The following is a 26875-nucleotide window of genomic DNA, read 5'->3' on the forward strand; positions in this document are numbered from 1 at the left end:
TCGTATTTGTTGGTATAATGTTGTCGATCTCGTTCGGTGCGTCGGTTTCTTGAAATGAATTGTGGAAATCTGGATTCATTTCGTTCACTTCATTCGGATTTTGATCGTCGGAATCCGATTCGTTGTCAAAATACGGGAAAACGTCTCCAACTGAATGTTGTGATTCTTCGGTGGAACAAACGTTGTGATTGAAATCATTTTCTATAAAAACCACATCGCGACTTATGCAAAGTCGCCTTGTTACTGGATGAATTAAACGGTACCCCTTTGTGTTTTCACAATAGCCAACGAATATCATTTCGGTTGATTTGGGATCGAATTTTCGACGAGCCTTTTTCGGAACATGCACCAATGCCTTGCAGCCGAAAACAGACAGATGACTCAAATCTGGTTTCGATCCAGTCCAGATTTCTTCGGGAGTCCTTCCATGACCTCTTGTTGGCGAACGATTGATTAAGTATACGACCGTCGCAACAGCCTCGGCCCAAAAAATTTTCGGTAAACCAGCAGCAATCAAAGCACTTCTTGCTCGTTCAACAATTGTACGGTTCATCCGTTCAGCTAGCCCATTTTGTTCAGGCGTATACGGAGCTGTCGTTTGATGAATGATGCCACATTTTTTTAAATATTCCTCCAGTTCTGACGTAATGAATTCACCACCATTGTCTGATCTCAAAACTTTAATAACAGCGTTCAGTTGCTTCTCGTTCATAACTTTGAAATTTTCAAAAATTTCCTGAACATTTTCTTTGGTTTTGAGAAAGAAGACAAAAACTTTTCTGGATAAATCATCAATTAACGTCAAAAAATACTTAGCTCCATTAAACGATTGTACTTCCATAGGACCACACAAGTCGGAATGAATTAATTCCAAAATCGATGTCGCACGTGATCCTTCCTTTGGAAATGGTAAACGGGATTGCTTGCCTTTCAGACACGGTACACACACACTTTTATTGTTGGAGTCGGTGAATGAAATTCCTGTTGCCAAATGGTTCTTGAGCTTTGATAAATCTGATGTATTTAAATGTGCCATCCGTTGATGCCAAATGTCTTTCGTCGTTGCAACATTTTTAGAAACAAAACATTGTTTTTCAGTCGAATGTGACGTATGCAGCTTAAACATGTTGTTGATGTGTTCACCGGTAGCAACGACCATAGACTTCTCGTCCAAAACTTTGCATCCTGCCTTATCGAAGATGACGGTGTATCCTTTGGAAACAATTTGACTTATTGACAAAAGATTTGCACTCAAATCCGGAACATGTAGCACTCCATTCACGGGCAACTGTTGCAAACTGTTTTCACAAACAACTTGTACGGTGACTTGTCCAGTTGCTTTGACATCCATAATCGAATTGTTTGCGGTTGTAATCTTGTCGACAATTGCTGGTTGTTTGTCATTAATCCAATCGTCACGCATTGTCATGTGAAATGATGAAGCCGAATCAAAAAACCATTCGTTGAGACCTTCATAAAACGTTGAAAATGCAGCAGCAATAAATCCCTTTCCTTGCGTTGTTGGTAAACATTGACCATTTTGTGAGCTTTGTGATGACGTGGATTGCTTCTTCTTCGGACAATTTTTTGACATGTGGCCAGTTTGATTGCAGTTGTAACATCGTACATTAATCAAACCAGGTGATGAAGTTGCTGCACGATCATTCGACGACTGTTGTTTATGATACTTTTTGGATGAGTAAAATGCTTTCGGTGCAGTTGGTGCATTCGTTGGTTTCTCCTCTTGCAGTAATTTCGTTTTAACTGCATCAGCTGTAATCGGTATACCTGAACCCTCCAAAGCCATAATCATCGGTGTGTATCTTTCGGTCAGGCCAGCCAACAAAAAGGAACCGAGCCAGTCATCACTCACTTCTGCTTGTATATCACGTAACTTGTGCGATGATGTCATTATTTTGTTGACATATTCGTCCATTGATGAACAATTTTGAAGTCTTGTCGATGTTAGAGAGCGGATCAGTCCAACTTTTCGTGTGAGGCCTGAATCTTCGAAAGCAGATTTCAACGCTAGCCATGCAACTTTAGCAGTTGAACAGTTTTGCACGTGATGGTAGTTGCTCGGATGAATAAGAAGGATGATTTTCGATTTAGCTTTCAAATCCTTTTTAGCTTCTTCGATCGCGTACTCAACGTCTTCTTCTTCATCGCCATTTGCATTCGCCTTTTTTCTTGTTGCCGGTCTCTTTGATTCTGGATCCACATAATCCCACAAAAGTTCATGTTGCAGAAACGTTTTGACTGCAAAACTCCACGTATTGTAGTTTTCACGTCCTAGAAGTTTCTCGATGGCCGGTAGAAACGGTGATGTTTGTTGTGCCATTGCAATGGCGTGTACGGAACAAACAAAAAATATATTTCGCTAAGCGAATTTCACTTGAGTTATACGTTAATACGGAACGTATTTTATTAAACTTTACTACGGACAGCTTTATTATTTCCCGGTATTACGAATTCCCATAACCTGTTGTAATGATGGAAATGGATTACGGAGCTGTATAAATGAAAACCACTCAGCTTGGTTAACAAAAGTAAAGTAAGTTTATTGACGATGCCGGATATAGTCTTTGTATACATAGATAGAGTGTTACCTGATAACACTTGGTACTAAAGCAATTAGTCAGTTTAATTTCTTCATATCAACAATTATTATATAAGATACTTTGCTTCGTATTATATGCCAAAAAAATGTTTAATTTTTTTTTATAGAACACTTTGAACACGCAAAAAATCATGAAAATTCGATTTCGGTACGCTGTTTATCAAAAGAATCCCTCTGACGATAATTTTGCCCTCGCATCCTTTTTGGGAAAAGTAAAAACATCGTTTGGTGTTACAGAGTGTTAGCTTTGAATAAAAAATAGAAATGTTTGTGGTGACCTAGGTCCGAGAAAACTCAAAATTTGTGTCAATTTCTGTGAACTATTGAGTTTTCTCTAACTTAGGTTACATCATCACAAATCTTTTTCACAAACGATGTTTTATTTTTTCCAAAAAGGATGCGAGGGCAAAATTATCGTCAAAAATATAAAATTTTTGTGCCCAAATGTAGGCTACAAATTTGCCATGTGAAGATTGCTCTTACTCGCATAAATACATCAGATATAATTTGAACGACTTTGAACTATTTGCAGCCATCTTGAATAGCAGTGCCATCTACATCGCTTTTTGTAAATTTTTATATTTTTGTATGGTCAAAATATGATCAAATCATTTTGCTTTAGCGAAATAGGGGTAAAACGGATTTTCTAGGGCCATACAAACACTCATTATTACGACATCATCCATCGAAGTTGGTATATACCAAGGTAAATATATAAGTACCGCCCAATACCTTGGCATATACCGGCATCATCACAAATTAATCTACGATCAAAGACTATTTTGTAAACAAATGACGTTGCCGTTATACTACGAAAGGAAATGATTAAACTTTCTATCGATACTTTTCGTCAACGATAGATAAGAATTCAAAGAAGCAAATTTGTTTTGGAATTGATAAAAAAAGCAATCAACATAATTTGGGCATTATAAAAAGCTTGAATTGAAAACAGTTGCGTTAGTCACAAATTGTTTGTTTACAAGTTGAAATATGTTGTTGAAATTATTGCTAGTATTTGCCGGTTGCAAAGGTGTTCTTTGCAACGCTATAACAGCTGGACCCGCAGAGTCCTCCTATCACGAACGTGAAAATAATAAACCGGAAATTGTCAACGTTGATTCGGTGTATGAGGTTGAAATTGGGCATAATGTTGAAATTGATTGTTTAACTGAAGGAAACGCTGTTCTTTACAAATGGTCCAAGGAACGGCAAGACATTGTAAATGCCAATCGCTTTACGGTCTTTGCGGAAAATGGAACGATGCGTGTGATTAGTGTCGAAGAATCGGACCGTGGAGTATACACATGCGAAGCTAGTAACAGTTTCGGTTCAAGTGAACGACAGTTTACAATCAATGTGTTGGTAGAGCCAAGCATTGACGAATTCGCGAACATAACGATTGCCGAGAATGCTGAAGGTATTCTAACATGCAAAGCAAAGGGACGCCCTGCCCCATCCATTACTTTCAGTTGGTATGGCATAGAATTTACAGAGTACGGTCCCTTCAGAGACATTATACTACCGACCCAAGTGATTGACGATGAAGTGGGAGAAACAATCGCTACACTCAACTTTACTCGAGCAGTGCGCTTGTTCTACGGAGAGTATGGATGTTTGGCTACGAACACGATCGCTTCAGTCAAACAAATTGCTTACGTCACAATCGAATATCCGCCAAATTTTAGTTACATGGAAAAACCACCACCGGTTTACAGCTATGAACGACGTCCGGTTCACCTAACTTGTAAAGCAACAGCACTTCCCGAAGCCACTATCGTTTGGTATTGGAATGACAAAGTTATAAGCGAACCGGACGACCGATTCTTTGAAGTGATTCACAGTGGTAAGTCGGAAAGTACGTTAGTGGTTGAGCCGGTCGATGATAGTTATTATGCGACCTATAAATGCGTCGCTTCGAATAAACTTGGTGAAGCCGAACGTATCATGGAATTACGCGAAGCTCATCCACCAGAAGCCATTGCTGAAGTTCTGGCTCGGTCGTGGTCTATCGACATGATTAATTTCGAAATAACGGCTGCATTGACTGGGACACCGGCTGAATTTTACAAATATCAATACAAGGAAGACGCAGAGTTGGATTGGATCGATTCGGTTAATTTTACAAGAGTGGCGTGGCCAGTCACAACGGTCTACGTGCAAGGTTTGAAACCGAACACCAAATATGATTTTAGGTAAAATGAATGCCTTGCCTCATGTCACCTGTGATTGCAATGAAAATTTTCTAGATTTTATGCTGAAAACGAAATGGGAGCCAGTCCGTTTATAGCCATCAGTCACCAAACTATGTGTGAATATCGATATGCCGAGCCACAGATTCTGAACAAAATCAGTGAAGACCGTGCCGAGGGAGAAGCTGAATTCATTGAGTCATCTTATCCCGACCGATTCGAATTGATTTGGGAACCGATTGTAGAGCCGTGTGTAGAGACAATCTATTACTCGATCGAATATTGTTTGGTGAGCAGATCATAGAAATGATAGCGGCAGCTCATGCTGCGATTCTGCGAAGTGGAACGAGCACAGCTGTGAAAGAGTCAACAGTGTCTGTATGACCTCTTCTCAGCTGTGATTCGGATCAGCGTTCTAACACGCAGAAACGCGCTCTCATTTATCTGTTACGGAATCGCTTTTTCCTAAAACAAAAATTTTATTCCTCAGGCTTTGCACAGCAATTGGAAGTCGTTATCAATTTATGCAGGGCAGTGTACGTGGGTCAGTGGAATAACAAGTAACAGCTATGTCATCGGAAACTTAACTGCCGACACCTATTATGCTATAAGGCTTAGTGGTTCATTTGCGACAACGTCGTACCATTTCATGAGAACTGCCAGAGGTAATTGTTGATCAATGAAACACGTCACAGTCGTGTGTGCTCCAGAGAAATGATAGCAACGACTTTCATGTCGATTCTGCGAGGTAGTACGCGTATAATCCGGTCGAGCAACAGAGAAGAGACGGATATTTCATTGCTCCTGTTAGCATGGTTTTTGAGAGAATTCTTCCACATATTGCAGAGACATGATACTAGATGGCATCACAGGCCAGTTTAATATCATTCACATACCTCACAGAGTCGGCGTATGAGCTGCCATTAGTTCACTGGCACAGTGCACATTGTGCTATAACTCAATTTTTCAACAAATTCAGATCCAATCACTGGCGGAGATCCTCGGCTAAAAATCTATCCGACGTTTAGCGTACAGAATATTGCAGCAGGCACGTTCTTTAACTTTACTTGCAAGTCCAAAGCAGAATCAGCTACCGACTTAAGCTGGCGGGATTCTTTCAACAATCCTATCAATTCCGAATCGTAAGTGGAGCGAAGAGCACAGAAGACCACTGTAGATGAAATTTAAAAAATTTCCCGCCAAATTTTTAGGTCTGATGGACTTATGTACACTGAAGCTGTAAATGATGCCGAATTAATGTTGGTCATACCATTTGTGAAGCATGCAATGTTTGGGACATACTATTGTGCTTCGTTGGTCGGATCAGAGAGCATTGAGACTTTTGTTAAAATTGAGACGTATGGTAAGTGAGATTGAGTCTATTTTGACTGAGTTGACAGATTGCAGATCAAATCAGGTCAGGTTGATATGAAGCTGTTGCTCAGATTACCTGAACCTGCACTTCTCCTAGCATAAACACAGAAAATATTCGAAGGCTGACGAAATGACAGCAGGCACTGCGTTTCTTTTGTAAAGATAGATGACCAGTTTTCGTTGTATGAGTTGAGGCATGCAAAACAAACAATCCTAAGCGGCAGCTCTTATCACTAAAACCTTTAAATTTGACACTTGTAAATTCAGTGCTCATGCTAGGAGGCGGTGCTGTGTATTTATGTGTAAATTTGAGTCGACTTGTCAGTGTATTAACCAATCAGTTCTAATGATGATGAATGTATGTCTACAGCATTAGTAGGCGCATCAGACGAATTCGAGTACACACTTGGCTTTTCTGGGCGCTCTGGTTACATGAGTTGCAGCTTTCACAATGATGACAACACGACCATAGGTGGGCATCAAAGTCAGTGAAAAAAAGTGAACTTCCCCACTGACTCCATTTTCACTTTCAGACTGGATGTTCGAGAATAATCCCATTGAACCATCTGATCGCTACGAATTCCGAACCGAAACATATGGCGATTTCTCTCCAAAATATTACTTTTTGCTCGTTCATAACCTTACTGATTCCGACGAAGGCTTCTACACATGTCGCCAATCTGCCAACGAAAGAAGAATTTACCACGAAGTTCTGTTAATGCCACAGATTTTGAATATGGAACCGGAGTATTCGGCTGTGGAGGGAATCGATTTTTCTATTGATTGTCCAACGCTGGGCAAACCAGCACCGAATGTTCAATGGTTTGATCAGAATGGAATCGACGTAACATTGAACGGTCGATTTTCGGTGAACCGATTCGGTCAAATGGAAATTAGACGCATCGAAAGCAGTGATGAAGGAAGCTACACTTGTGAAGCTCGAAGTATTGGTGGTGTGGCTGAGAAGACTGTTCAATTGAAAGTAGAGGCGAAGTGTAGTTGAGACACACCATTTTGAGGTTTAGCTGTAGGTCTTCTGCTTGAGATCAAAGTTAGATTGTGAATTATCAACGGTTGTGATATTCGTTATTTAATGTACAAACTGGGCTGTTCGTTGGAAATAAATGAGAATTTTCTTAAAAAATTATTTACAGTTCGCACTTTGTGTGAATCATGACCATACGTTAGTGAAGGGCCGTGACGCAAGTCCGTACCCACTAAAAAATTTGAACAAACATTTTCCGTAAGACTGAACTTTTTGACGTTTCCCCCTTTGCTCCTACTACCACCAACGAGTTCAACGAGCAATCGCACGTCAAAACAGGGGGTTTTCCCAAAAATCCCCCATTTGCTAGCTGTAAGCATTTTGAGTGTCTATCCGCATCTTTCCGCTGAGTTTAACAGGTGTATACAATCGTACTAGTCTGCAGAACCCTTTAATGGCAATTCGATCGAAGATGGCTTAATAATTACTAAAGAACTGTTACCGCCGAAAAAACCACTTACAGTAGAAGTGTGACGCAAGTTCCTTTATCCTCCTACATAAGAAGTGATTTCACTATATGGAAGGTGTGTCACAAGTGGCAGATGTTGAGGAAATGACTGTAAAGAAAATTGAAGAACACAGAACATTTGTCCTGGAAGAAATAAATTTATAAAACCGAATCGTCTGCCACTGTGTGACGCACCTTCCTAATAGTGAAATAGTAACTTGTTTTTGAAACCCAATTTTTTGAATCAGTTGTTTACACTATCCTCATCATCTGCCACTTGTGACGCATTTGTTTTTGCGTGTCGAAGCTGTATCACTTCAGTTCAGTTCTTTTGTAAGAGGAAAAAGGGACTTGCGTCACACTTTTTTTTATAAATAATTCTTTATTATCACTTCTTTTTACATTAGTGTGAAGTACAAAATAGGGCTCAGATTGACCAATTTTCTTACAATGGAAAGATTACAAAGATTAAAAGAAAAAAATATTTTAAATTGTTGTAATATTGTACGAATGTCGGCCTTGGAAAGACCTACAGATAGAGTATACGCACCGCTTGGTGCGAGTAGATCCACGAGAGTTATGACTAAAAATGTAGTGAATGTTCGGAGAGTCCGCCTTCTCTGCAGTTTCTATGTTCCACGAAACTGAATATGGGGTGTTATAGCTGGCCTCATCCACTATCGTTCCACATATAAATGAACCCAGTACTTTTGTGCTGCAAGCCTACAGAAGTCTTGGAAAAAAAGTTGGTGCCAAAATGCAGATTTTTTCCATCTTTCTGGAGGCTCTACAGCTGGAACAGCATCTGGAACGGTACTACGGCAGTCATTTTTTATCGTCTACTATTCTTTTACCTTATCAATAGAAAAACGCTTCGATATGTCGCGAATATATGTCGTTGAAACAGATCCAATGTTAGTTATATCAAGAGAATAATTATTAAATTTTTCTCGGGGGATTTTAGTCAAATTAAGTGTTAGTGTATAGCTCATGGGTTCATTTATATGTGGAACGATAGTGGGTGAGGCCAGCTACAACACCCCATACTCAGTTCCGTGGAACAACGAAGCTGCCGAGAATCCGGACTCTCCGAACATTCACTATATTTTTAGTCATAACTCTCGTGGATGTACTCGCATCAAGCAGTGCGTATACTCTACCTGTAGGTCTTTCCAAGGCCGACATTCGTACAACATTACAATAATTTAAAATAATTTTTTCTTGAGTTATTGCCGAAAAACTGTTGTCGGTACCCTCTGGCATGTCTTTACTTTTGAGGTCTTTTCACAGAAAACAATTTTTTTTTAGAAAAAGTGAAAGATACGTGTTTCCTAGAATTGAAAGACGAATCCAACGAGCTATCACTCATTAGAATCGGAAACCGCTTGTTCCCCAATCGCCTGAAGTCTTGGCGATATGACTCTTAAGCTTCACCTTTGATAGAAAAATCTCAATGTTATTGCACTGTCGCAGCTCGGAATTAAGTCTATTGTATTCGTTGATTGACTGTCGGAGAGAAGGATGAAGTTGCAAATCATAGACTTGACCCATTCTTCTCGACGAGCGTTGATAAACGGTACGGTTGAGTCTAATGTCAAAACTATGCTTTGTCATCATTTTAATCATTTTGTGGAGATGCGTTACTCGATCAACAACAGCTAGCTGTCCGAGCGGTGACTGTAAGTGGTTTTTGGGCGACGTGTTTTTAGACTACTTTAGACTCTAAAGCTTAGATGTAAATATTTCCGTACTGGAGATTCTCAAATTCAAAATTAAATTGCTTAAGTGTATTTCCCCACAGGTTGCACAGCTTATTGTTCTAACATTGAATTGAATTGGCATAGGCGTAGGGGTTGGTTGAGTTTGGCTGCATTACCTCTTAATTATTTGTTGGCTTGTTTGTCAGCATGTCCGCTTGAGTCCCATTCTGCCATAGTACATAAGATTCAAGTGAGGAAATAGAACGAAACAAAACGAAAAATTACAAATCTTACATAGGCAGTCTCTTCGGTTATTTCTGCTTTCGTAGGACTCCAATCTTGTTTCTCTTCAACTGGTGGCTCGGCCCAATGTTGAAGCTCGCCGGATGCAAAAATTCCATAAAATACAATACCAAATAAGTGAACACAGGCAGTTATAAGGAATGCGTTTGACCAACTCCACGGTGTCTGAAAAATTACCGAGTTAGGAATAATGAGCTGATCATTCTTAAAATAAAGTTTTGTGAGTCCATGGTTGTTTTCAGGTTAAATACTGCAGCCATTCTATAGAGGGCTTGGCAAAAAGAAAGATAAATGGGCTTTCAAAGCTTTCTAAATTATTCATTTTAATGAATAATTATTATCATGCCCGCACGTTAGTAAGCGGGCGTGACGCAAGTCCACTACCAAAAATGTTTTAACAAAAAATTTTTGAGGACGGCGGAGCATATTTACAACAACTTTTTGACTTCTTCCTTAACTCCAACGACCCCCGAACTACGATATCTGGAATCTAGGATCTGGATACGAGTTCAACGAGCTATCAAACGTTACTGCAGCTTCAAAATTGGCCGAGATATTGATATTGATATTGAATATTGATTTTTGTATGAAAATAAGCAAAATTTCTTTTTTTCAGACAACTGAAATCGCCTACGTTCGTTAGTTAGTTAGTTCCTATGGAAAAGCGGATCCAGCAACTCCTAAAGCAACGTTTCTATTGATTTTCCTGAAATTTTGGTTGTAGGCTAATAATGGCCCAAAAATAAGAATGGAATTTTCAAAAGTTGGAAAAAATCCATATCTTGGGAGGTGGAGCCCCCAAAGTCTCCATATAAATGCCATATAAAAGCCAATTTGTATATGTGCGTGTGTGTGTGTTGTATATTTTAGTGCATGATATGGATGGTAATGTGGTGAAAGGTGTGTTGTTTTGGGATGTGTTTCTTATTGGAAATTACTGGAATCATTAAGTATAAACTTCCACTAGGTTGGTTCCTAAATTTTGGGATGACAGATGATTCCTATGGCACTTCCTAACGTCCATCGGATTTTTCGATGGTTTTAGGTGATTTTCGACATGAGTGCGATGTTCCAAGGTTGGTTCCTAAATTTTGGGATGGCAGATGATTCCTCTGGCACTTCCTAACTTCCACAGGATTTTTTGATGGATTTGGGTTCTATTTGACATTAGTGAGGCGTTCCAAGGTTGGTTCCTAAATTTTGGGATGACAGATGATTCCTCTGGTACTTCCTAACTTCCATCGGATTTTTAGATGGTTTTAGGTGATTTTCGACATTAGTGTGGTGTTCTAAGGTTGGTTCCTAAATTTTAGGATGACAGACGATTCCTCTGGTACTTCCTAACTTCCACAGGATTTTTTGATGGTTTTGATGATTCCTCTGGCACTTCCTAACTTCCATCGGATTTTTCGATGGATTTGGGTTATTTTCGACATGAGTGAGGTGTTCCAAGGTTGGTTCCTAAATTTTGGGATGACAGATGATTCCTCTGGTACTTTCTAACTTCCATCGGATTTTTAGATGGATTGGGGTTATTTTCGACACGAATGAGGTGGTCCAAGGTTGGTTCCTAAATTTTGGGATTCAGACTGATTTCTCTAGAATTTTTTTAAATTTCCATAAGGTTTTTTGATGTTGTCGAAATGACATACTTACAAAAGTGGTGATATCAGTAAAAAAACCCTCAAGACAAATGTGACACAAGTCCCTTATCTTCCTTACAAAATAACTGATAAAGCTGAGGGTGACGCATTGTGCGTTGTACGCAAAAGTTTTATCAACAAAAAATTGACTCAAAAAATTTGTGAAAGAAAATTTTACAACAAGAAATTTGCGTCACAAGTGGTACATGTTGAGGAACTTATTGTTTGGAAAATGGTTAAAAAAGGTACTGAAAGAATTTAAACGGAAGAAAACCGAATCATCTGCCACTTGTGACTCAAATTTCTTTTTGTAAAATTTTGTAAATGTAGGCTACAGATTTGCAAAGGGTCCGTTGCTCTTAAGGTATACACAAAATGAAAATGCAATGAAGAAAAGCAGTATATCAAACTTATAGAATTGATTAACGAAAATTACCCTATCTTCTACGATGTGATCAATGACAATAGGACATATAAAAACAGCTAATGTTCCAATGGTATTCGATATGCCCATGAGAATACTGGCGTACCGGGGCGCGATGTCCAAGCAATTCACGTTGTACCCGGATTTGGCAAAACCACTGAACGCAACAGCAAACGTTAGAAATGTCAGTGCTTTTCCCTGGATATATTTACAATTCGCTTGAAATTTGAATCGACAAGATGGAAGATCAATCTTACCGCTGTATTCGAAAAGGCCACTAGGACGAGAAATAAGGCTTCGAATCCAAAACCGCCACAATTGAATAATTTTCTCACACCCGTCGTGGTCATCGCACCAGATTTTCGTAAATAATCAGCCATCACGCCACCGAATGGTATAATGATTGCCATTGATAAATAAGGTAATGCACCGACCAATCCAGCCTGGTAAAGTGATTTTCAAACCATAATTCGAAATATTTTTTTAGAAAATAGAATTGTCGTACTTGGGCTGTATCAAATGCGAAAATTTGTTTTAAATAAGCGCTCTGATACAACACTAACATATAGAAACACCACGATCGGCAGAAATTCGCAACAACAATTGCGATAGCTGGTGGCGACCGAATGATGTGTTGCCATGGTATTGACGGCATTGCTTGATGTACGGACTTTCCTAAAGATTTCTCTATGTAATTCAGTTCGGACACGTCTATTGTTGGATGTTTTCGGGGTTTCTCAAAAACTAGCCAAAAGAACGCTGTAAACCTGCAGGGTACAATTGTCAAGAATCTCATGAGTCAAATGAATCTGTTTCACATCGTTTACCATAACATTCCGACTATGCCATGGAAATAAAACGGTGCCCTCCAATTCAGATAGGCTAGGTATCCAGAAACCGGCAGACCAACTACGACACCTGCATAATTGCCAAAAAAAATGTAAATTATTGAACGTCGTTATACATCGCTCCGTTCTTCTTGTAAATCTTTGATCTGAACAAAATGGTATGCGCACCTGCGTAAGAACCACTCAAAGCTATTGTGACAAGTCTAGATCTCTCAAGTGGCGGAGCCCAAAATCTCCATATTCCGTACAAGGCTGGATAAGTGACTCCCTTTTGTGGAAACAAAGCCCAAATCGTCAATATAATAGCTCAGATATAGTTATCACGATCTGTGACTTACCTCAACTGCACCTTGGATAAATCTCACGACAATCAGAACGTATTTGCTAATGTCAATTGCTAAAGGAATAAATAAATTGCAAATCGACGAAGCGATGATGGCAGCACCAAATATCCTATTTGACGGATAGAATGAGGTGAGAAAACCGCCCGGTATTTGCGTTACTAGATATCCCCAGAAAAATGACGAGTCTATGACACTCTCCCAATTTGTTCGGTTGAAATTATTGTCTTCATATCGCTGAAATTTTGAAAGGAAAATTATGTTTGTGACTTGTGATGCATAACGTAATATTACTTGTTGATCTGATAAACGATTTTAAAAATGTAGCAGAGGTCTGCTAAAGAGAAATCATCAACAATTTTGTCTGTTGGAAGCGATATCTACTGGTTCCATGTTAAAAGAGACCGATTATCGACTCGACTCCTCATCTAAACCCACTATGAATTAAACAATAAGTTCTCTTATTACAACCTCAGGTTTCAACAAGAAAAAAAAAATCTATTGAGAATTACTCGGGTTATAGTGCTATTAAGGATCAGTACGAAAACCCCCTTAGGGTAAATGTGACGCAAGTCCCTATGTGTTTTTGTACTATTATCACTACTCTTGTAAGTATCTCGTGTCGACAACATCAAAAACCTGATGAAAATTAAAACATTCTAGAGAAGACAGTCTGCATCCCAAAATCTAGAAAATAACCTTGGAACACCTCACTCGTGTCGAAAATGACCCCAATCCATCGAAAAATCCGATGGAAGTTAGGAAGTGCCATTGGAATCATCTGTTATCCCAAAAGTTTGGAACCAACCTTAGACCGCCTCACTCGTGTCGAAAATAACCCCAATCCATCGAAAAAACCGATGGAAGTTAGGAAGTGCCAGAGGAATCATCTGTCATCCCAAAATTTAGGAACCAACCTTGGACCACCTCACTAGTGTCGAAAATAGCTTAAATCTATCGACAAATCCGATGGAAGTTAGAAAGTACCAGAGGAATCATCTGTCATCCCAAAATTTAGGAACCAACATAGGAACACCTCACTAGTGTCGAAAATAGGCAAAATCCATCGAAAAATCCGATGGAAGTTAGGAAGTGCCAGAGCAATCATCTGTCATCCCAAAATTTAGGAACCAACCTTGGACCACCTCACTAGTGTCGAAAATAGCTCCAATCTATCGACAAATCCGATGGAAGTTAGAAAGTACCAGAGGAATCATCTGTCATCCCAAAATTTATGAACCAACATTGGAACACCTCACTTATATCGAAAATAGCCGATGGAAGTTAGGAAGTGCCAGAGGAATTTAAATAAAAAAAAAGTAAGTTGAACAGGAAATCGTCGGGCCCGAACAAATTATTGTGAAAATTGGGCATTTTTAACTGCACGACCTCTTATCCTCTTATAAATAATAACAAATAACTGCACTCACATTATCTCTCACCGCTAATTTGACCATACAATAGTTGCACCTAATTCCGAATGATATTAAGAATGCAAAAAAAGTCATCACCGCTACAGTATATCTCGCCGAAAAACATGGCAATTGGGCACGAATACATTTATCGATACGACGTAATGGTGGCCTTTCGATTTCATCGAATGAGATGGGTGAACGCTGTTCATCGAGACCACATTCGTGTCCACGTGCATCCATGGTATCCGACCTTGTCTCTGTCTCTGTTAAACAGAAAGATATAAATTTGAGAATTTTCATGATTTGAATCACGGCAGAGTAAAATAAACCAGGCAGGAGCGCTTCATTTTCTAAACGTTCCCTAATTAAATCAGCGCTCCTGCCTGATTAACTTTACTCTGTCGTGTTTGAATCAGTCATTTTTCATTTATGTAGTAAACACAGTCTCTGATCTACCCACAATTATTAGCGAAATCACTTAAAAATGTTACTCAATTTCACCCATTTACCTATTAAAACTTGAAAGAACCGCTGCAAATTTTTGTTATTAGAATATAAATTGTACCACTTAAACCGAATTCTACAGGATTTGCATATTACTTCAGAAGTATTACAATTCTCTGGGCTATCTGTTCAAACTCTGTATTTTTTCAGCGGAAAAGGCCAACCAGTCATAATATTAGATATTGTTATCTCTGTATTAGACCGAGAGCCCATATCTGTATCAGCTCCTCATATAGTGTGTATTTAGGCTGTCACACATTGCAGAAAATCCAAACTGGTTTCAAAATGAAGTTAAAAATTCGAAAATCTCACTTGTCTCACGCAACAGGCCTTTCAAATAGAAAAAAAACAATTTCAAAATTTCATTCGTCATTTGGCCCAATACCTTCATAGGGATCAAGTCCAAGGTTATTCGAAATGTCAAAAATCATCAACAGATAACCCTAACCTCAACGTATGTGCACTGAAAATGAGCAGGCACTTTGCTCATGTTTGAAAATAGAAACAAATGGTTTAATGGTATTCTTGTAAAATAATAAGCTTAGACACTCACGCCATACAAGACAAGGCTGTATAGGTTTCTTCCATCGTACGGTAAAAACGAATTTTGACAGGCCGAAATCAACCGACCGTCATCCATAGAAGCAAACATAACCGCAACTTAAACAAATTTGTTCGTTAAAACTTCAAAGTGATGTTGTGTTGGCTTCTCTGTGGATGACGATTGATATTTTGAACGGCCTTGGAAGAGACCTATACTTTGGGGATGTCACGCAGATAAGGTCACGCAGACAGATACAGATACGCGGGTTACACACCACAGTTGATGATAAAATGGCCGATTTCATACAAAAATTCACCTACTCTGATGATTCTCGTCGTCTTGTTGATGTGGTGAATTTTTTGTATATGTAAAGGATGTAAAGACATCAGAAGTGGTGTGTTCCCGCGTATCTAACAAAATGGCGGTCTGCGTGACCTCCCCAAAGTATACAGCCTTGATACAAGAAACAATCATAATTTCACCTTTTATACATTGGAAATCTATTAAATTAAACGTTTTTGTAGATCCGGAAAAAACATAAAATTAAAAGGCATCTCAATAATTTCTTTTTTCACCGAGTTGAGGTGAGGGTTCTCTATGAATGACAGAGCAGCTGTCAGTGTTAGGATTTACAGTTACTCGAACTTGATCTATCAACACCAACTTGGATTTTCTATGATGTATGATGGCTGAGTTACACGCTTTGGCTACCCTCGCTAAAGCCCTTCAAGCGCTAGAATACAAAAGTCGTTGAGCACTTGTTTTTCGTATTCGGTAATTAAACTGATTTATGCACGTTGGCTCTCTGTCTAAATCATTTCGTTCTCTTATAATTCCATCGATTTTAAATATTCTCGTCATATGAAAAATACTAAAATTGATAGCAATGGCATTGTGCCAAGCTTCTACGCAATTGTTGATACTCATACCCAGGATACTGCGGGAAAATGACCAAAGTGTTATTAGTTATTTCTTTGATTGTCGACTGAATGGTTAAGTGTCCATTCCACTCAACAAAAAGTACTCCGTGAGAGAGTCGTGAGAGAGCAAGCTGTCAAAAAACAAAGGAAAAATTGAAAAAAAAATCAATTTTGTCTTTCACACGGAGTACTTTTTTGGTAAGAGGAAACTAAGCATTATTTAACGAAATATTAAACCTTAGATAGGGACTATCCGTTTTCCATCAAAGCTGCGTTACGTCAGTATTTAGCACCATCACGTGTTTTTAATATCCTGACTATGGTTGCTTCAAATATTTCAAATTGTTTGAAAATATTCGGGGACTGAATAGTGCTGGTCCCTCAATTTTGCAGTCGACGCCACAAGCGTCAGAGAACCAAATCGAAGCGAAAGTCCATGGTTGAGTAATACAAGTTGTATCATAGAACAGACAAAACGTGAAATAAGAAATGCTAAATAAAGTGGGCGGTCTTTTTGGTGATATGTTTAGAGTTTCGAATAATCAACCGACTCATCAATCGGCTTCTCTAACGTTATTTCTTACAAAAAACACGTACTTCTTTCTCGCGAATTTGCAGATCCGTTTACAGAGGAGTTGCAGGAATTGTTAATAATTTGTACAGTGGCTCGTCATTTACGATAATTTTACCTATTTAAAATAAAAAGAAAATTGAAATTGCGAATCAGAACAATCTTCACAAGCTCAATTTTAATTCTTTTTTAAATTTGGAATTGTATGTACCAATCGTAATGACGAGTCACTGTACAAATTATTACCGATTACCCCAGCTCCTAGTGATGCTACGCAAACTTACGACCAAATTTTAGTGAAAAAGTGAGTAATTTCCGGCAAAAAAGTTGCTAGAAGAGAAGAAGTGATATTTCAGAATTTTTTCATACTTTGGGGCCAAAAATGATAGCAATTTTTGAACTTTTCTCTGGTTTTCGGCCCTCTGCATGAAAAATTACATTTGTACCTGTTTGGGACGTCTGATTTAAGGCATTTTCGCTTGTAGAACGAACGAAATGAATTTCCCAAAAACCAATCGTCCAAAACAGGTACACAAATAACCAATGTACTTACTGGGCTGTTTGTTGAAAATAAATGGGAATTGGGACATTCCAGCTAAAATCTGTCACTTTTCGAAATATTTTCACCAAATGTGCACGGTAACCTTTTTTTCCCCTGAAAGCTGTTCATCAGACGCGTATTCAATTAGGCTCCATATTAGGTCGGCGCCCCAAAATCTCGAGGAGTTAAGGCCAAAAAGTGTTTATTTGTTTTTAGCTAAATTTCGGCCTTTCGAGATATTCTCACTAAATTTCAAGCAATTTCTCCGCAGCCCACTGTTTAAATGAAGTCCTCCCTCGTAATGTACATATTTTATGTACGTAAACGTTTGCGCCTTATTTTTTGGACATTAAATGAGTACTTCAATTTCGAAAAAAGAAATATTTGTGGCTACACTAATGACCCCCGAAAATTATTACTTTTATAAACATATCTACCACAAATTTTGGGCTGCCAACTTCATATACGGCTTAAACTGCGCGTCTTAACAATAGCTTTTAAGGCAAAGAAAATTTACCTAAATTGATACAGGTTTATTAAGTGAAAATATAAGGAATCGTCACAAATGTGTAACGCAACTAACCGCTGACTTCTTTCATCCCACTTCGCATGAAAGTATTAGGTCGTTTGAGTATTACCGCAAAACATAGCCAACACAGCTCACTTTATAACTGACGGAATTTGTAACCATTGAATTGCCCGAGAGTTTTCTTTAATAAATGGCCTCTGTTCATAACTCGATATATAACTGCAAGCACCGAAAACCAAACTTTTTAAATTCAAGCACCTCTTGCGACACTCTCACATGATATCCTTTAAATAGTTGAAAAATTTCTCGAGTCAGAGGCAGTGAAATTTCAGCATGAATTTGATTCAGCTGTTTTTCAGCTGGTCCACACACAAAATCAAAACTGTTTACACAGTTTCACCACTACCACGTGCGTGGATGTGGCAGTTTCAGTCGTTAAGTATAAACAGCTTTGATTGCATCAACTGATTCAAATTCATGTGGATATTTCACTGCCTCTGACTTTATTGTCATTTCTCTACAAATTCTACTTTTGCGATCGCATAATATTATGAGGACAGCTCATTACCGACAACGAGATCCGTTTTAAAATAAAATTCCGTTGGTCATGTTGAACAATCTCTTTAATGAGTTCAATGAAATTAAATCACAATTATTCTAACATCAGATAAAATAACGAACGAATAAAATGTTGTACCCGTTCACCGTCAAAAAAATAGAATATAATTCATGTGAGGTAGGGTCATACCAAACCGGCACATCCGTCTCAGCTCTGCTACACTGTCACCCTACGACGATATCATGATATGTAAAGGTTTCACTGTCGTTTTAACTGCGCATTCATTGATAATCTCCAGATTAGCGGATTTGTATTTGTACTGTAAGAGAAAACAGATTTACGAACTATTAGGAACGGGTTGTAGAAAATAGTCGTTGACATAACACTGACATAACAGGTGATGAAAATTTGAACAAGCCGGTTTTCGTTTTCTTTTCTTTTTAATATTAACAAAGTGGAACTGATACACAAAGATGGGTAGGGTACACAGTTCGTGAAATATTCGTGAAAAATGGAACCATGCACAGCACTGCTCCTAGCATGAACACTGAATTGACAAGCGTCAAATTTGGCGACTTTAGTGATAAGAGCTGCCGCTTAGGATTGTTTGCATCGCATGTCTTAACTCATACAAGGAAAACGAGTCATCTATCTGTACAAAAGAAACGCAATGCCTACTGTCATTTCATCAGCCTCCAAATATTTTCTATGTTAATGCTAGAAGCAGTGCTGCAAACCATGCTAGATGATTGATAAATGTTGACATAAAAAGCATGGTACATCTGTCAATTTTCATGCTTTACTTTTCAAAGTCTTACGAACCGTGTATACACTAGCATAGCACGAGGCATAGCACCGCTCCTAGCATTAACACTCGTAAGTTAAACGCCTCCAATTTTTTTACATGTTTGCATGCGTGTGCAATTGCATGTCTTTTAACTCACACCAAGAAAAATTGAATTCTTGTCGTAGCTAGAGGAATGCAGCGCCTATTTTGATTTCATCAGCCTCCAAATATTTTCTATGTTAATGCTAGGAGCAGTGCCATGGTACTAGCCTTTAACAGCAATCACATTCGAACCAAATTTTGGTTTAAGCAAAACAAAACAAGATAAGATGTTGAAGCGCACAGCACTGTGCTGTCAGCACACCGCAATAATCTCGAAAAGAATAGCCGACTAAATCCACATTCTAATTTCCCGCTACTCCAAGACTGGTAAAAAATTCATCTTCGTTGACACTCTATAAAAGGCGCCACTGTACTCAATACGGGAGAACGCGAGTTTTAAATTTTATATTCCCAGCTACACTAGGAAATGGCGTACCTACTGATTGAGTCGAGAGAATGCTGTAAGTTAGGCCAAAAACACACGAGCATTTTTGCGTTGATGGCATCTACAATTATGCTGTATGTGTATAGTAACAGATGAGATAAAATGATTAAAGATTTTATCTTCTACCCCATGGGAAAGTTGATCAGTGTATAGCAGTTTACCTCTACGAAGATGATCCGTTACATGAAGAGTATTTTCGGTTCATTTTTTAGTGAGTTCCTTCTATTTGGTTTTGGCGTAGGCAAGCAATATACCATAGAATACATTGGATGCTGCTTCGTACTTCATTACTTCGGAAACAACTTTGCGCTACTCGCAAACTCACTCGTGTGTTTTTGAGGAAATAGGTCTGTTCCAAGGCCACACAAATTGTCAAATTTCATCAATATTTATGTGAAAACCAATCTCTGTTGATTAAGTCGTGAACGTTCGGCCAATGAAAATTCGTGTTTACAGTTACTTGGAACGAACCTATTGTATCGGTACCTGTCTTTTCGACAAGTGTAGATGTATACCTCAAGAGTTACCGAAGCTTATTTTTACCATCATGTAATGTACTTGCGCAGCATCCAATAGTTTCAACGAACAGAACTGACAGATGTAATGGTAAAGTATGATTTCCATTCAACAAAAAAGTACTCCGTGAGAAAGTCGTGAGAGAGCGAGCTGTCAAATAAACAAAGCAAAAAATTCAATTTTGTCTCTCACACGAAGTACTTTTTTGGTAGGTGGAAATCAAGCATTATACTGTGACACGCTTGCAGTATCTCGCAGATACCAGTGTAATAGTTAATCGTAAATTTGAATGAAGGGGTCGAAACTCCATATTCTAGTACCAAGAAGTGAAGTAAGCCTCATTACACTGTACCCTTAAGCAAAAGCATGAAAAAAATGATTGGGAAGATCGAAAGGTAAAGAAGTAAGTGGACTGGAAGGATGAAATAAATCGACATTGAGACATATTTGATGTAAGTAAAAACAAAGTCAGAACACCAGATATCAGGTTCTAATGGTAGAATGACTTAAACATTCACAGAGGGCAAGCATATCAGCAGTTCTACCATCGGATCTATTACTTCATTTGATCTGAATATTTTCAAAAAATTGATTTCGAATCTTCTACTTCATTTATTTGAACAAGACATATCAGAGCCTGCCCTTTATTCGTGAAGTTGTAAGGGGCATGCTGTAAGCCAGGCATGAGCGCCGACGGAGAAACCTCGGCGGCGGCTAGCCGAAAAAAATTTCTCGGCGGCGGCGAAAAAGTCGGCTTGAGCCGGCTCGGCTGGAGGTTCCTTTTAACTTTTTTTCAAAATAAAAACGTTTAGATAAATTCATGGAAAATGAACTAGTAAGCATGAAAATGAAATTGTACGGAAAGCGAAAATGTAGGTAGATTAGGTTGTTCAAAGTGCAAGTGGAACTGGTCTTGTTACAAGCAAGTCTCTAAGTCTAAGGTTCACTAACACGTCAAGTTTTATTGCCTCAAAACTTGAACTAAATGGAAAATCATGCTCCGGTACACTCATTTAACTCATTAAGAAAATGGTTTTCGATAAGAAATCGAAAGCTCACGAAAATCAAGTAAAAATTGAAAAGAAAAGAAATCGAGAAAATTCGCAAAGATCGATAAAGTTTTCTCAAATTTGTGAATTAACTGATTGTGCGCCTTTGGCTCGTTCCGCAAAGGTCATACTTGCCAAAACAACAAACTTAGAAGCGAGGACGTAATATACCATTCTGGAAAATTCATGAAAATTCAAGAAAATTTTCAAAATTTTCTTAATTTTGAAAAAAAAATCAAGAAGTACTTGAGCTGCTTAGGATCAACAGGAATCTCGGTTTTCAAAATTATTTCACCCATTCACCTTTCGAAATCTTTATTTCATTTTCCAGCCGTTTCAAGCGGGCTTGGCACCGGCTCGGCTTGTTCAAAAATGGCCAGCGGCGGCTTAATCGGCGGCTTATTTTCGGCGGCGCTCATGCCTGGTGTAAGCACTGAAAGACGAGTTTGTTCAATTATATCGCTTAAGTCTTATGTGGACGATCCGGGAAAGTTAGCTTCAAAACCCGATGTCGAGATAAAACCGTGAAGTTACCTGTTTGTCATAGTGAATTGTCGAACCGGAAAAGGTTCAGTGAGGAGAGACAATCAAGGGTAAACGGGTAGGGTACGGATAAATGAACAAACGAGGCCCGATGTTGTTCCCATATTTTCCTATCGAATTGGTCGACCAAAAAGAACACCAAATTTGCACACTAATCCTCACATTTCCACTTACCGGATTTTTGTCGCTTGCATCGGAGAAAAATATTTTCAAAGTCCGACTGCCCTTTCCAACGATCTTCTCAATACCGGAAAAGATCTTCATGTCACGAAGCCACGGATGTAGTCGAGCTGGATTAGAAACGAGACACAATGGCATGAGAATCGAGACTCCAATGGTCAATTTAAAGAAATAATTTTCCACTCAAAACACTCACCGCTTGTCGTACCAATGTACAATTCTTCAAGCAATGGCAGGTGTTCTACAATCGATAGTAGTTCGGTGTCCGATATGACGATATTATTAAGCGTTAAACAAGCCAATTTTGGTGGCCATTTGGGGACATCGCTTCCAATCTTTCGCACACCTTTACCGTTAGCGATGGCCAAAAATTTTAAGTTTTTCAATCTACCGATGTCTGCGAAGGTTTGCTTGTTCACATTCATTGTGAAGGAAAGCTTTTCCAAGTTACGCTTATGCGACGCCAGTAGTTGTATCAGTTGGTTACAAGTTTTCTCACTTTCGAACGAAAAATGGGTCAACGTGTCGGACTGCAGTAAATCCAGAACGACAGTGTAATCAAACGGTGTTGAACATGGTTTTTTCGATTTTCCTCTTTTGGGTTCTTGTGCACTACCATCTTCTCCCATCGCCATCTCAATGAGGCGTAAGTACCTTAATCTCGGGAACAATTCCGACAGATTCGTGATGTCTTCTCGATACCAAAAGTGATCGAATTCCAGACCCTCCAGATTTGGGTTGTTCGTGAGACACTTCTCGAATACATGCGTCGCCATCCGAACATGAGGGACCTTCATTTCTGTCAAATTTCGAAAAAGTTCCAACGAATCTGATCCTTCACCTTCCAGCAATTCTATGCGGTCCACGTTCTTGCAATGTTTTGCGACACATGGCAGAAGAACAGGATTTCCACTCACAATTCGGACATTTGTCACGCATGGTCCTCGGCTTGACAAAATTTGTTCGAAAGTTTTCATTGTAACTGGCCTGCTAAAATCGGGTAGTTCAGTGGTTTCGTCGATGGTTGACTGCGGGACATCATTCTCTTCGACTTCGACTTTAGTGAGACAAATGGACAACTCTAAAAAGTCGAAATTTTCGGTAGGCATTGAGGACATCTTTCTTGGTGGACCGTTCAATGCATCCTTTGCGCGGCGCTTCATTGTTATTGTTGATTAATTTAAAACGGATGAAATGACATTCAATTAATATTACACACAAGATTAGTGATCGTTTCGTGTCGACATTGACTTTCGATTGCCGATGGAAAACTGTGGGAAACGAATGAGCAATTTCTTTCTTCTTTTTTGGATGTTTAAATGAACGAACGAAACGGAGTAATGACAGGTTATAGTAGATTTTGCCAAGGCTGTAGATTTTAGGCAGGTGACGCCGGTGACGCAGACCCAAAGTATATAAATCCTAAAAGTAAGCAATGGCAAACACCGAAGGTAATGTAAATCCGCAGTTAAGAAGCAGTTACCCCTCACGTCACGGCGCCAGCACTGGCCCAATGTCAAATAGTTTTGAAAATACGAAAACTGTCCCCATTTGTTAGACCGTCCATTTTATCGTGTTTAGTATCAATCGAAAGGTAATATCAGCAGCTTACAAACGAGCCCCTTCTTGCTATGCTTCGACATCCCTACAGGTAATCCCTGTGGACTCTTATGGCCTTTCGAAGTCAGTGATTTAAGGATTTAACATCCGGAAATTCTGCTTTTAGTGCTTTAAGTCCAGTCAAATTCGATGTCATTCGAAAGTTACTTAAAATACCTTCCTAACAGCCCTTACACAACAGAAAAAGAATTACGAAAAACGGTTGATTTTTCTCTGAGATTTTACTCACGCCCCTTTTTTGCGATTTTTGAAACACTGTGGCTAGTCGAGACGTGAATAAGGAAGGGACAAATCGTTTTTTTTTTGTCAAATATCAGTAGAAACGCGAAAAATAAGAAAAAAGAAACTCTATGCAGTCAAATCAGTCGTAACATAACAGAGAAATGATAACAGATGTCGTTGCTGTGCCGGCGCAGTGTCATCTATTATAATTTCTCTGTAATATGAGTATTGTTTTTGAAACGTCAAATCATCAACACAAAAATTTAGTGTCGGTTGTAAAAATTGAAATAATTTCGGTGATTTCGATGTGATTTAATTAAGATTTTGTGCGGAAATGTGCTTCTTCTGTTTTTTTAAACAGTTCATTTAAACAGTTAATATAGTGAGGAGGTAATGCCATATATAACCGAATCAGATGCGGTGGTACGAAAGTTCGATACAAACGTCATCTCATCCCTTCGTTGAAATACAAGTAAATCGTAGTCAACCATTTTAAAAAAAGATGTCACTGGCATCGAACTTATGTGCTACTCCGCGCTATAGTTACCTTGGTCAAAACCACCGAAATGATGAAAAATTGATGATGGCCAATCATGTAAACAATCAACAATCCTGCGAAAATATTGGCGATTTCGTTAAGTTTGGCGATCACGCATGATGACATTTAAATTGAAAAGGGGATTTTTTTCACTGGGAATATTTTCGTTAGGTGTGATGTGAGTGTGGCAAAAGAGATGATACAGAAAAAAGAAAATGTCGGCGGTAATCTTAAAAAATTACGTTATAGAGGAAACACTATAATTCGAATGCGTGTACGTTTCCGGTGAAATAAATTAGTGCGAAAGTAACTTTACGATAACGTCATTAGCTAGAGGTGTGTCATATCCTTATAATCATCTCATTTTCATCATGACATCCGAACGTCATCCACAGAGAAGCCAACACAACCTCACTTTGAAGTTTTAACGAACAAAGGATAGTACAAACAAACGAAACTCAAGTTGGCTAACGAGATTTTTCAGTTTTACCAACTTTACATCGAAATGTGTCAGAGCATAGAGCCGTCAAAAATGATAGCCGCAAAAACGTGCAAAACGATTATTTCAATAATGAACGTCGTTGTTGATATAACCTATTACAATATTTGGTTACTTACATACCAGAAATATTTACTTTGGCGATCTTGATATTTATTTAAATAAAGAACTCAGCTTATCTTCACATTTTGTATGCAGGCCTGCTGGAACGATATAATATGGAACAAGAGTATTGGAGCTAGTAACTTATACTCAAATGAGCGTTGGAAGTGCTAATTGTTTTTAATAACTAATAGTCTCATATCTTCATCGTTCGAAAAAATACATTCTATATTCTATATCTTTCATCCGTTGTTGTTCTTCCTTTCCGAAACATCATAAATCAACAATGACAACAGCAACAACGAACTGTCTTTATGTATTTCTAATAGAAAGGCTTGGTAGGTTATCTTTTAGTAAATGGTTTTATATATCGAACGTCTGAAAGTTCGCTTGCTCCACCATAGATTACACATATAAAGCTCATAACAACCAGCATGAGGAGCACTGAGCACACACACACATCCATAACCAAAAGCTAAAACGATCTTATAGGCTTTGCTTTTTATGACAATTGTCGCTCTTGCAAAGTGACACACAAGAGTATACTGACTGTTACACATAATTATTACGACCGTTGCATCGCGATGCTTTGATCCGCGTCCAGTCTATTAATTGTATTTCGACGTACCGCGTATGTTTTCGTTTACACAACAGTTCATGCAATAACACGCGACGGCATTACATTCAGTGATTAAAATATATAGAACTTTGTGACCAATTACCCCGTAAATATTGACAGTGCGCTAGATTCAGTGAATAATCTTATTAGTGTGGCCAAATATTTCAATTCCACTAACATTTATGGACCCGAGAAAATGACAAAAATATTTTGTTGTCTCTGTCAACGTCGAACAGATATCCCGAGACAAAGGTTTCGAGTTGGAACCGATTCAAATTGGCCAATGTTATTGATACACTCGGAAAAAAATGGTTTGGATGCGACTTCATTTTCGAAGAACGACTATGTGTGTATAAAATGTCATTCAATAATCTCCCATAACCGTATGGCGGACCGAGGACCAAACAAAAAAATCAAAAATTGTCAACCCATTGCTCGTGAACCCGGAATCAACAAGACAGTCCTAAGAAACTTTACGAAATCCATACTCCACGCACCAACTACATCGAATCCTGAGATGTCGTTTGAAGGTAAAATTGTGCTCGACGATTAAACAAAACTTTTGAACGATATTTCGTAACCAACCAGGAGGAGAGTCTTCAACTTTGCTGGATGACAACGAAACGTCCGTCGTGTTGAATGCAGTCATTGATCCGTTGCAAAGAGAAACCGTTGTATCTGATGTACCAGACTTAGACACTGCTGATGATTCACAGGAGGAACCGTCATCAACAATTCGGAACGATACAACCGGTAGGTATTTATGTGACTGGGTTTATAAGGCAACTTCGATGAAAGGATATGAACAGGGAAGGCAGGGTAGTTTCAGTGGTCAATCGGTCAATATGAAAGCTTGAATGTTGAAAATATAAAGACTTCAATGAAGTAGTTCTATTAACATCATAAGTTGCGCGTGGAGCTAACGGACTATTTATGAAACTTAACGTATCTTACACGTATAGCTTTAACATTATTTAAAAGGAGGAGTCGTTGTTTAACATAAGCAACACTTTCTGACGAGCTAAATAATATACTTCATCAATTTTACGTCGTCAATAATGAATTTTTAAGTGTTAAGCCATTAACGAATGTTGCCTTCTCTTTTCATTCAACATAACTTAGACAGTGATGACTA

General features: G+C 38.6%; 3 protein-coding genes across 5 annotated transcripts; 1 reads left to right on the forward strand and 2 right to left on the reverse strand.

Annotated features, from left to right (window-relative positions):
- Positions 1-3595: 3595 nt before the first annotated feature.
- Positions 3596-7309, forward strand: LOC119077372 (fasciclin-2-like). Its single transcript, XM_037184564.1, has 7 exons — positions 3596-4812; positions 4867-5098; positions 5300-5474; positions 5789-5951; positions 6021-6172; positions 6554-6655; positions 6717-7309. Exons 1-7 carry the CDS (start codon positions 3611-3613, stop codon positions 7184-7186), a joined length of 2496 nt encoding a protein of 831 aa, XP_037040459.1. The 5' UTR covers positions 3596-3610; the 3' UTR covers positions 7187-7309.
- A 1754-nt stretch (positions 7310-9063) lies between these two features.
- On the reverse strand, positions 9064-24059 carry LOC119077382 (vesicular glutamate transporter 3-like). 2 transcript variants are annotated; one of them, XM_037184578.1, is made up of 11 exons: positions 24050-24059; positions 20921-20927; positions 14366-14599; positions 12933-13172; positions 12763-12862; positions 12574-12664; positions 12252-12513; positions 12004-12189; positions 11759-11944; positions 9671-9844; positions 9064-9603 (listed from the first exon to the last, which is right to left on the reverse strand). In XM_037184578.1, the coding sequence occupies exons 3-11, from the start codon at positions 14588-14590 to the stop codon at positions 9556-9558; spliced, it is 1512 nt and encodes a 503-aa protein (XP_037040473.1). In that variant the 5' UTR covers positions 14591-14599; positions 20921-20927; positions 24050-24059; the 3' UTR covers positions 9064-9555. The 2 variants fall into 2 exon arrangements, with proteins under 2 accessions (XP_037040473.1, XP_037040474.1); XM_037184579.1 differs by lacking the exons at positions 20921-20927; positions 24050-24059 and adding an exon at positions 14860-14975 and having other exon boundaries at positions 14366-14613.
- LOC119077419 lies at positions 18742-24998 on the reverse strand. 2 transcript variants are annotated; one of them, XM_037184632.1, is made up of 4 exons: positions 24993-24998; positions 22337-22969; positions 22135-22250; positions 18742-18837 (listed from the first exon to the last, which is right to left on the reverse strand). In XM_037184632.1, the coding sequence occupies exons 2-4, from the start codon at positions 22935-22937 to the stop codon at positions 18748-18750; spliced, it is 807 nt and encodes a 268-aa protein (XP_037040527.1). In that variant the 5' UTR covers positions 22938-22969; positions 24993-24998; the 3' UTR covers positions 18742-18747. The 2 variants fall into 2 exon arrangements, with proteins under 2 accessions (XP_037040527.1, XP_037040528.1); XM_037184633.1 differs by lacking the exon at positions 24993-24998 and having other exon boundaries at positions 22337-23512.
- Between the last annotated feature and the right edge of the window lie 1877 nt (positions 24999-26875).

Source organism: Bradysia coprophila, unplaced genomic scaffold, assembly GCF_014529535.1.
Source record: "Bradysia coprophila strain Holo2 unplaced genomic scaffold, BU_Bcop_v1 contig_235, whole genome shotgun sequence".
NCBI lineage: Eukaryota > Metazoa > Arthropoda > Insecta > Diptera > Sciaridae > Bradysia > Bradysia coprophila.